The sequence below is a fragment of the Ammodytes marinus genome, assembly GCF_949987685.1.
Source record: "Ammodytes marinus genome assembly, chromosome: 21".
Classification (NCBI taxonomy): Eukaryota; Metazoa; Chordata; class Actinopteri; order Uranoscopiformes; family Ammodytidae; genus Ammodytes; species Ammodytes marinus.
In genome coordinates this window covers 24954021-24966210 of record NC_137225.1, presented here as the reverse complement: position 1 = coordinate 24966210, position 12190 = coordinate 24954021, and the positions used below count along the sequence as shown (strand labels likewise).

At 35.8% G+C, this 12190-nt stretch overlaps 1 protein-coding gene across 1 annotated transcript in view; it reads left to right on the top strand.

Annotated features, from left to right (window-relative positions):
* Positions 1 to 3795, top strand: part of LOC307267946 (uncharacterized protein) — a 21355-nt gene extending 17560 nt beyond the window's left edge. Inside the window, exons 6-8 of the mRNA XM_080050433.1 lie at positions 1066 to 1168; positions 2242 to 2304; positions 3555 to 3795. Of these exons, the coding sequence (XP_079906559.1) occupies positions 1066 to 1168; positions 2242 to 2304; positions 3555 to 3655 (267 nt within the window). The 3' untranslated portion in view covers positions 3656 to 3795. The remainder of the gene's footprint in view (positions 1 to 1065; positions 1169 to 2241; positions 2305 to 3554) is intronic.
* The last annotated feature ends 8395 nt before the right edge of the window (positions 3796 to 12190 follow it).

Here is a 12190-nt window from a genome sequence, read left to right as displayed (position 1 = left end):
TCATAATTACGGAGTAGAAGTTGAATGCATGATAATACAATTTAATGCAGCCTCTGAATGGGCGGCCCTCTGCTGTGTGTGTGATTGGGCCAGGCCCAGCCTAGAACCAATCATAATGAGTAATGGCCTGGGACAAAGTTTTATTTAACTTTCAGGTGAAGTTGACAGCCTGCACGCACAATTATATGTCCATGGCACTCCCGAGAGGGAAGGGCCCTCGGCCCGGCCAAGTCACACAGCCGAGGGTCCATAAAAAAAAAAAAAAAAAAAAAAAAAAAAAAAAAAAGGATTTTTAATTTTTTATTTATTTTTTATTTTTTTTTTAATAAATGGACCCGGCCCGGCCCAAAATGCCTGCCGGCCCACCGGGACGATGCCCGGTATGCCAGATGGCCAGTCCACCCCTGGACACAACAAACTTTAACAAACATACTTTACTGCAGTATGGGAATGTCAAGTTTATTCTCTTCTTTTTTTTAACTTTTTTTTTGTGGTTTTATGTTTTTTTTTTTTACATATGGACAAAAAAAAACACAATAAGTAAACACATACAATACATACACAACACCCAACACCCTCTCCCCTCCCCCTAGAATGCAACACTCCCTGGGTAACCCCACCCCTTTAGAATAATAACAGAAGCTACAGTGGCCATCAAGGACAAGAACAATTCTAAATTTTAAACAATGCACCTGATGACATTCCAACTATGACACTTTCAAGATGGCGGCACTAGGCCTTGGTCCAAAATATGCAGAAATATGGACATATATGAGACCCTTTCTAAGGGAAAAAATAATAATTCAAAACATTTTTTTCAGCTATTATGCACAAAATTAAACGTACTTATGGATATTGTAATTACTTTCTACAAAATCTGCTAGGAAATAAAACTCAAAATTATACACACTGCAGGTTTAAACTAGGTATTATATAACAAATGCAATGACAAAGTCTCCATTTTATAAAAACACATAAAACAGCTTCTGAATTGTGTTTTATCCTGTGTTAAAGTGTTTGTTTTTGTACTAATCTGTGTGTGTTTCTTACCTGTGTGCAGGTGAGCGCAGTTCTTCAGGAAGCCCGTCTTACTGGTGGATTGTGGGTCTGGTGATTGCGCTGCTGGTTCTTGTGTTGGTGGGAATGTTCGCATACCTGAAATTAAAAGGTAACAATGAACTCTGGCAGTTTTGGACATTCACTGATAAAAAGAAGAAGAACGCTTGACTGGACTGACAAGATGAATTTGATTTGATTCAATTTATTTCAGACATATCAAACATACAAAACAAAATGAAAAGCATGGAAATACAATAAACAAATTATGTTTTCACAACAAAAAAAAAAAATGATCTGTATTTCTGAGATACGCCTGAAAAGGAGCAGGAAGAAGTATACACTTATTTAATCCTACCCCTTTTCCATAGTAAAAAAAATAAAAAATAAAAATATTTATTAAATTAAAAAAATTCAAATATTTATTATATTCGCTTCTCTTAATCCATATATTCTCTGTACAATTGGCGATACTATATTATATTTGCCATTTACGAACTATACATACATACATACTACTTAATATACTATGACATTTTTGAATGCACATGTCACATCATTTTATCTCATATGGGAAAACTTGAGTGAAGTACAAAGTATTAAACATAATACTTTGCTACATCTGTAAGTTGATGGGTCCAAAGTTTGTATAGAACAGATTTTGCATCGAGCCTTTTTCTCATTTAATAAATCATAAAATGCTTCGTACAGGTTTTAAAAAATGCATTCAGAAAAAAAATAAGTCTTGCCTACTGCACCTGTGTGTGTGTGTGTGTGTGTGTGTGTGTGTGTGCGTGTGTGTGTGTGTGTGTGTGTACGTATGGATGAAATAAACCCCATAAATCACACACATTCATAATAGATTAGTGTTGCATCTGTGACGACAAACCAGTCACACCAGTTTTCCCACAACTAAATGCATCCGGGGCAAAGCCAAGTGCATTTTGGGTAACATAGGCTGTGGGAAAAAACTGGCAAAGTTGTTTAAATAAAAGCTGAAATTATATAAAATAAAAGAAAGTTAATCAAGACAGAAGACGTAAAGGAAGAGTTTTATAAGAATTTCGGTTAGTTTACGAGATACAAATCACATTTCAAGTCATGGTGTTTTTTTTGTGTGCTCAGTAGCTCATAATTGGGATTCATAACTGATTTGCTTATTGACATTTTGTCTCGTTTTCACAGGAAGCACCACAACGAAGCAAAGAACGGACCCAGAGGAGGTGACGGAGCTGCATTTAGTCAAAGGTGGGACGTCAGAAATGTTTAAAAAGATCACCTGCAAACACCAGAAACAGACACTAGATGGAGCAATAGACTCTCAGGAGATTTTGTGCAGACTTTAATATTTAAAAACATTTAAAATATTGCACTATACTTTAGTTGTACACAGATAAGGGTTATAACAAAGGTTAAGTAAAAAAAAAGGTCCCCACAGTAGATAGCAAAATGCCTGTTTACAAAATCTAGGTTGTGTATTAAAGGTGCAGTGTGTAATATGACATCATCAAGAAAGTTCTACAAAGTTCTAGAATGCAACGCTCCCTGGGTAACCCCAACCCTTTAGAATAATAACAGAAGCTACAGTGGCCTTCAAGGACAAGGACAAATCTAAATTTTAAACAATGCACCTGATGACATTCCAACTATGACACTTTCAAGATGGCGGCACTAGGCCTTGGTCCAAAATATGCAGAAATATGGACATATATGAGACCCTTTCTAAGGGAAAAAATTATAATTCAAAACATTTTTTTCAGCTATTATGCACTAAATTAAATGTACTTATGGATATTATAATTACTTTCTACAAAATCTGCTAGGAAATAAAACCCAAAATTCTACACACTGCAGGTTTAACACTGGATTATTATTATAATTTTTTTTAGATTTCTTTATTTAAAAGGGACAGCGCACATTAATAAACATGAGCGCCAAAGTTCAACATGTAAATGTGCCAGAATTAGCCATGCGGTGCTAATTTTTTCAGCAAGTGATTATGACAACAAGCATTTTCCAGAATCGCTGACTACACCTTTAATTGAAATAGCTCACAGAACTGAGGCTGTGTTAGGAAAGTCCTACTCATACTAAAAGTCCAACTAACGTCCTACTCATACTAAAAGCCCTATTAACGTCCTACTCGTACTCATTTTGACCTCAATTTGAGTATGTGACGGTTGTGTATGCGAGTTTGTGTAGGCGAGAAATGCCCGGATGAGTACTAGCTTCCGAGAAAATTTTGTGTATGGATCGATAGGTTACTTTTCCTACTCAACAGCCCCACAATGCATTGAGTCCTTTCAAACGGCATGGATTTTTTTATTTTTATTCTTTATTGCTTCTGTATACTTCAGTGTAAACAATCAGACGATCCTCGCATACACAATGGATGGTTAAGTAGACAGTATGTAGTATATACATGTTGAGTATGTAGGAGGGACGTTAGTAGGACACAGAACACAGTACTGAGTGATTTTTCTCTGTCTTCCTCACAGACTCGACAGTGGACAGTCACCAGAGCGAGAGCAGCCCTTTAACCTCAGCTGGTGGCAACAACGGACAATCCAACCCTCAGACCAGCCTTCAGACAACCTGAAAAAACAAACAGAATACTCACAAACATGCGCACAGCTACACACTGAAGAGGAACTAACAGCTTCTTAGCAACAGAATGTGTCTTCCAGAGCTTTTTTTTTCTATTCTAATAAATAAATTATAGTGTTTTTAAATTTGCTACTTCGGTGTATTTGGGTGTTTTTCGAACGAGGAAGAAAATGCCCTTAAACAAAAATGGCTTTCAAAGTCTTCATGGAGGGTTGGTGTATGGTGATAGTGCAGCTATGAATCTGCTGGGTAACACTTTAGTTCGATAGTCCACAGTTGACACTCAACAAGCCATCAGTTGATACGCAGTTGCATGTCAACAGTGAATGAGTTTACATATCTCAACAGATAAGTAACATGAATTCAACTAACTGTAAGTTAACTATAAGTTGCACTATTAGTAGATGATTAGTTGATATTCAACAGAGCTTGTTCAACAGATAAAAAAACAAGGATTCAACTAACTGTCTGTTAACTATAGGTTGCACTATTAGTAGATGTTTAGTTGATATTCAACAGTGAGTAAGTTGATACATATTTAGAATGCATTCAACTGTCAGTTAACTATAAGTTGCATGTTTAGTAGATGTTGTTTTGTACACGTAGCATGCATTCAACTAACTGTCAGTTAACTATTAGTTGCATTATTAGTAGATGGTTAGTTGATATTAAACAGTGAGTTAGTTGATACTTAACAAAGCTTGTCATCAAATATGTAACATGCATTCAACTAAGTGTTAGTTAACTATACGATCATTTTATTTTGTTAATTTATTTTTACAAATACAGTCTGCAACAGACATTGTACTTTTTATTACATGTTCTTTACAAATATTCAACTATCAGTTGAGTGTCAACTTCTAGTAAGTTGACTATCAACTGCTGTTATCAACCAATTCTCAACTTACGTTTCATATGGATCAACTTTCCCCCACTCACAAGGAACACATCTAATGAATGAACATTCAACCCTCTGTTGATCATATATGTTCATTGTAAAATAAAGATGAGAATGTTTTATCAATCAATAGGCACTACCTGTAGGTGACTACCTGTTGATTGTCATATGACTGTCGACAAACTATCAGTCAATATTCAACTTAGCATAAGTAGACAGGTCTTGGGACTGTCAAATTAAAGTGAAAACAGTTTAGTGTCTACACACTATTAACAGAGCAAAACAGAGAAAATAGTTGATTCTCAACAAACTATCAGTCGACGTTCAACTAAGCATTAGTAGAGGTCTTAGGACTGTCAAATTAAAGTGAAAACAGTTTAGTGTCTGTAGACACTCTACAAACTAGTAACAGTAGAAAATAGAGACAAGTTTTGCTCAACTGATGAGTAACACTGGATGACCCCAAAGTAAAGTTAAAAAATATATAGGCAGCATATCTGAACAGGAAAGAACATTTATTTGAAGTAAATTTTACTTTTTTCAGTAGTTACACAACATGTAGGTACACAGCAAGTACCATCAATACCTCTAAAAAAGACAATAAAACTAATGCATGTATTTATTTAGGTGTCACTTAGGCAATTGTTTAACGACAGATCGTCCAAAAATTGACATTCAAAAAGCTCAGTAAAGTGTACCATAACACCCAGTACCACTAGTTATGATACTGAGCAAACATATGTAATATATAACATCAGTTCTCATGAAACGCTTTGTTATGGTAAGAAAAAGATATATAATTTTGTTATGGACCAGAATATCTGAAGCTCCTAGTAGCTCGGGACAAAATGGATTAACAGCAATGGTGAAACAAGACACACTGATTCAGCAGTTAGGTTTGACAAGTAAATGTAAAATACTTATTTTCTACTCTCTCTTCCTTGAAGTGTATGTCATTGTTGATTCTCAGTAAAACATAAAAAAAACACAACAGTGCCATTTTTTTCATTATGGACTCAAGATAAAAACAACTTAATTATCACTCTCCTGTGACCAACCACTAGTTTAACCTGGTCCTGCCACTGTTATTTGACTGAGCACATTTTAATAATTTTTCGCTCTCTTTAGATCCAGTTGTTGGGTTACTAGCCACTCCAGGCCTGCTGTACTCCTCTTCAATTTAAGCAGTCGGGCTGAAGAATCCAGGAATCTTGTCCTATCACCCAGTTGATGAACATAGAAAGAAATGATCTGAGAATTACCACAAAATAGTTCAAATGCATTTTGATTTCCTTTATCTAAATCATTATAGCATTGTGGTTCCACATTAACACACATAATGCTTTATATTGCTTTAATAAAATATATTTGGTACCCTAATCAAATAAAATTCTCACTGAACCTTGTACAGATTGAAATTATTTTTTAATTAAAGAAACATGTAATCTCTATGACCATTCTACACAACACCACATGCATAGACTCAGTTTTTGCTCACTTTAGACTGAAATAGCAATGTGCACTTTGAATGTGTAACATGCAAACATCTATTCAAATACAGTTTAGTGTCTACAAACACACTTTATTTAGACAGATACTTGTGAAGCTAGGCAGCGCTAGGCTCATGCTAACGTTGCTAATATAGCTAGCGCGCTAGGCGCGGCGCTAATGCTAACGTGGCTATGCTAGCGGGAGGCCGCGTCGCTAATATATATGACATTATTGTTACATACACAAAACGATATCTCACAAATACCTCAGTTAACTCACCAATTATTCCCTTTGGCTAATGGCAGCATACTTGTGACCACCACGGGTCTTCAGTGTGAGATGGATTGGTTGGTCAAGCTGGCTTTTAGCACATAGCTTTACTGTCCAGGCACACATCCATTTTTTAGCTGCCCAGGTCAGTAAAACGAGCCCTCTCTGTCTCGAAAAAGCCCTAACCACGCTGGGGCAGTTCAAGTGCTTGAAAAAGGTGGGTAATCGTAATGTCGATAATATTCGAAAATCCAGACTCCAAACATATTATCACCTTCCCAAAGTTTAAATACATATTTATAGCTAGATAGTTTTTTTTATATAATTGTTAATATCAGTAATGGCTGTATAAACCTCTCAAGATTAGAGGACCTAAATAGGCCTACATAGAGTGGTGTGCAATACAATGAGAACGTATAGTGGTTACTGATAAATAACAACTATAACCTGTAGGACATTATTGATAATATTGTGAGCAGAAATTATATGAAAAAAATATATATTGATCTATTAATGTGTATTTTAAACTTTGGGAAGGTGAAAATATGTTTGGAGAGACTTTATTTAGGAAACATATTTCATCTCTAACTGTATCGACATTACGATTTCCCACTTTTTTCAAGCACTTGAACTCCCCCAGCTTGGTTGGTAAGGGCTGTTTAAGCGAGAGGTCTCGTTCTTTACTGGCAGCTATAGAGAAGGTTGTGTGTCTGGTCAGTAAAAGCAGCAGCTATATGCTAAAGACCGCTTGACCAACCAATCCATCTCACACTGAAGACCCGTGGTGGTCACAAGTATGCTGCCATTAGCCAAAGGGAATAATTGGTGAGTTAACTGAGGTATTTGTGAGATATCGTTTTGTGTATGTAACAATAATGTCATATATATTAGCGACGCGGCCTCCCGCTAGCATAGCCACGTTAGCATTAGCGCCGCGCCTAGCGCGCTAGCTATATTAGCAACGTTAGCATGAGCCTAGCGCTGCCTAGCTTCACAAGTATCTGTCTAAATAAAGTGTGTTTGTAGACACTAAACTGTATTTGAATAGATGTTTGCATGTTACACATTCAAAGTGCACATTGCTATTTCAGTCTAAAGTGAGCAAAAACTGAGTCTATGCATGTGGTGTTGTGTAGAATGGTCATAGAGATTACATGTTTCTTTAATTAAAAAATAATTTCAATCTGTACAAGGTTCAGTGAGAATTTTATTTGATTAGGGTACCAAATATATTTTATTAAAGCAATATAAAGCATTATGTGTGTTAATGTGGAACCACAATGCTATAATGATTTAGATAAAGGAAATCAAAATGCATTTGAACTATTTTGTGGTAATTCTCAGATCATTTCTTTCTATGTTCATCAACTGGGTGATAGGACAAGATTCCTGGATTCTTCAGCCCGACTGCTTAAATTGAAGAGGAGTACAGCAGGCCTGGAGTGGCTAGTAACCCAACAACTGGATCTAAAGAGAGCGAAAAATTATTAAAATGTGCTCAGTCAAATAACAGTGGCAGGACCAGGTTAAACTAGTGGTTGGTCACAGGAGAGTGATAATTAAGTTGTTTTTATCTTGAGTCCATAATGAAAAAAATGGCACTGTTGTGTTTTTTTTATGTTTTACTGAGAATCAACAATGACATACACTTCAAGGAAGAGAGAGTAGAAAATAAGTATTTTACATTTACTTGTCAAACCTAACTGCTGAATCAGTGTGTCTTGTTTCACCATTGCTGTTAATCCATTTTGTCCCGAGCTACTAGGAGCTTCAGATATTCTGGTCCATAACAAAATTATATATCTTTTTCTTACCATAACAAAGCGTTTCATGAGAACTGATGTTATATATTACATATGTTTGCTCAGTATCATAACTAGTGGTACTGGGTGTTATGGTACACTTTACTGAGCTTTTTGAATGTCAATTTTTGGACGATCTGTCGTTAAACAATTGCCTAAGTGACACCTAAATAAATACATGCATTAGTTTTATTGTCTTTTTTAGAGGTATTGATGGTACTTGCTGTGTACCTACATGTTGTGTAACTACTGAAAAAAGTAAAATTTACTTCAAATAAATGTTCTTTCCTGTTCAGATATGCTGCCTATATATTTTTTAACTTTACTTTGGGGTCATCCAGTGTTACTCATCAGTTGAGCAAAACTTGTCTCTATTTTCTACTGTTACTAGTTTGTAGAGTGTCTACAGACACTAAACTGTTTTCACTTTAATTTGACAGTCCTAAGACCTCTCTACTAATGCTTAGTTGAACGTCGACTGATAGTTTGTTGAGAATCAACTATTTTCTCTGTTTTGCTCTGTTAATAGTGTGTAGACACTAAACTGTTTTCACTTTAATTTGACAGTCCCAAGACCTGTCTACTTATGCTAAGTTGAATATTGACTGATAGTTTGTCGACAGTCATATGACAATCAACAGGTAGTCACCTACAGGTAGTGCCTATTGATTGATAAAACATTCTCATCTTTATTTTACAATGAACATATATGATCAACAGAGGGTTGAATGTTCATTCATTAGATGTGTTCCTTGTGAGTGGGGGAAAGTTGATCCATATGAAACGTAAGTTGAGAATTGGTTGATAACAGCAGTTGATAGTCAACTTACTAGAAGTTGACACTCAACTGATAGTTGAATATTTGTAAAGAACATGTAATAAAAAGTACAATGTCTGTTGCAGACTGTATTTGTAAAAATAAATTAACAAAATAAAATGATCGTATAGTTAACTAACACTTAGTTGAATGCATGTTACATATTTGATGACAAGCTTTGTTAAGTATCAACTAACTCACTGTTTAATATCAACTAACCATCTACTAATAATGCAACTAATAGTTAACTGACAGTTAGTTGAATGCATGCTACGTGTACAAAACAACATCTACTAAACATGCAACTTATAGTTAACTGACAGTTGAATGCATTCTAAATATGTATCAACTTACTCACTGTTGAATATCAACTAAACATCTACTAATAGTGCAACCTATAGTTAACAGACAGTTAGTTGAATCCTTGTTTTTTTATCTGTTGAACAAGCTCTGTTGAATATCAACTAATCATCTACTAATAGTGCAACTTATAGTTAACTTACAGTTAGTTGAATTCATGTTACTTATCTGTTGAGATATGTAAACTCATTCACTGTTGACATGCAACTGCGTATCAACTGATGGCTTGTTGAGTGTCAACTGTGGACTATCGAACTAAAGTGTTACCATCTGCGGTTACGTCTGGAACTCTGTTAGGAGCAAAGTTTGCAGAGGTCAGAGTTGTTCGCTGGTGTTTGTTTGTTACTGTGTGTACAGCTTTAAGGCTCGGTCATACCTGAGACAGCAAAATGAATCCGTTCATCGTGAGATTCTTTTGTGTCGCTACAGATGGGGATTATGTTTTAATGACACATCTCGTAGCACCTTTTTTTTTTTAAATGGCTGCCAAAAAGTTTTAGTTAATCTGGTCTGGAGAAAAAGTTGAATACTAAGAGGGATGGGTGATCATCAGTTCAAATCGAACAACGTATGAAACTAACTTGCTATATGGTGGAGCAGGTAATATTCTAATGGAGGACAGTTTAATAAATACAATGTGAATAGTCCAACACAGCTTAAAAAAAGCTTCCTCCATTTTGGATTCTCTCCATCACCTCAAAGTTCAGTCCGCTCTGTCAATACAGTTTGCTGTTGGTCAACAACGCAAACTAAAACTCTGTGCCAAAATTCTTGTGGATTTACTTCGGCGCCTTTTAATCAATCCAGTAATCCGCTGATGTGAAAAGGCCTTTAATGGGCCACTGGGACAGAGAGAGGACATTTTTGATTTTTTTAAAGTTTAATGTTGTCGACTATAGTGGTTCTTCACATGAGGGATGAAAGAGGAATGTGTAAAATGGGCTTAAAATGTATGTACATATTTAATGTTTATTTATAGTAGTATATTTTGGGTAGTCCCATTGAAACACAGGGTCTCATGCTCAAGAGAGACATGTTAGACAACAACAGTAAAACAGAATACTAGTTCCTGATATAAAATAAACTTATTCTGTGCAAAAAAAGGCATTTGTAAGTAAGTAAATTAAGTCAATTGAACACAAGGCACGTTGAAATGTGTCTATTTCCTATATCCCCTCTGAAGTTACCACACTTCGGAGGGGGTCCTCACACAGGGTCAGCCATAGTACGGCGACCCTGGAGCAGTTTGGGGTGAAGTGTCTTGCTCAAGGACACACTGGTAGAGATGGTGGGCACCGTAGATGTAACCTCATTAGAAGAACCTTCAAGGATCTTTTGGATACAAACCACAAAGCTCATGAAGTTTTTTTTTTTTAAGATTATTTTTGGGCATTTTCAAGCTTTATTAGATAGTACAGAGTTGAAATGGGGAGCCGGAGAGAGAGAGAGAGAGAGGGGATGACCTGCAGTAAAGTTCCACGGGTCGGATTTAAATCCGCGACCACTGCAACGAAGGCCGCTCATGAAGTTTTGAACCATATCATTTTGTCTTTTTCCTCAAGAGCAGAGTCAAGCATCTCTGGCACTAGTAGAGATCCAGCATTGTGCTCTTGGACATTTTCACAGGCTGGATTTTCAAAATAAAGGACAGCTGACTTCATGTTTTACTTCCTGTCCTGTCCTGTCCTAAAGTGGTTAAACTTCAACGCAGCTGAACTAAATACAATATTCCAACAAGTCAAGATCCTGCCGGGAACTGAATGGATTATAAGAACGAAGGTGACTGTAAATCAATAACCTGAATGAACAATACTTTCCTTTTGAAGTGGAGTGGATTGATTAATGAATAATTTTATGTGATAAACCGAGAGGAATTCTTGTGAATATATAATCTTCAGAAGATTATAATTGTTTCTGCTTCCCTCCAGAGGCGGACTTTACTACTAGGCAAAGGTTGGCAAATTGCCTTGGGCCCTTAACTGCAAGGTACACCATAAACGTAGGGTTAAGAGGTTTCTTTCTACTCTTCATTAAATTTATAGTGCATAACTTCTGTCATATGGAAGAGTTTATTAGACTTTAATGTCTGTGAAAGCAAAACAGTTTTGTAAAAGCACAGAAGACAATTGACAAGTGTGTATCATGATTCACACGTATTTCACTATCCACAAACCTGTAATTTTTGACTTGCAAATATGTAGAACTTACTCTGAAAATACAAAGTCATATTTACGCATATACGGATCTGTTTCTGCTTGTGAAAAGGGGTTTGCATATTTGTGGATTGCCTCCTGTGAGTTTGTGAGCCACATTACATTTTTACATAATTTTGTCCAACTTCTACCACCGAGATCTGTAGAACAAGCGTTACAAATGTGAAGTGCAATAATTTGTATGTGTGTAATTGTGTTTTGTAAAGTTATATCCACACAAAGAAAAAGCGATTTGCAAATATGTAGAATTTAGTCTGTAAATATGTAGAACTTACTCTGAAAATACAAAGTCATATTTACGCATTTACGGATCTGTTTCTGCTTGTGAAAAGGGGTTTGCATATTTGTGGATTGCCTCCTGTGAGTTTGTGAGCCACATTACATTTTTACATAATTTTGTCCAACTTCTACCACCGAGATCTGTAGAACAAGCGTTACAAATGTGAAGTGCAATAATTTGTATGTGTGTAATTGTGTTTTGTAAAGTTATATCCACACAAAGAAAAAGCGATTTGCAAATATGTAGAATTTAGTCTGTAAATGTGTATTTTAATTTTGCATAATTTTTTAATTTTTTTTTAATGCAAATAGTTTCACCACAAAAAAAGACATGTCAACTCTTATTTACACATTTACAGAACCATTTCTACATGTGAAACTGGCTCTGCGCATTTGT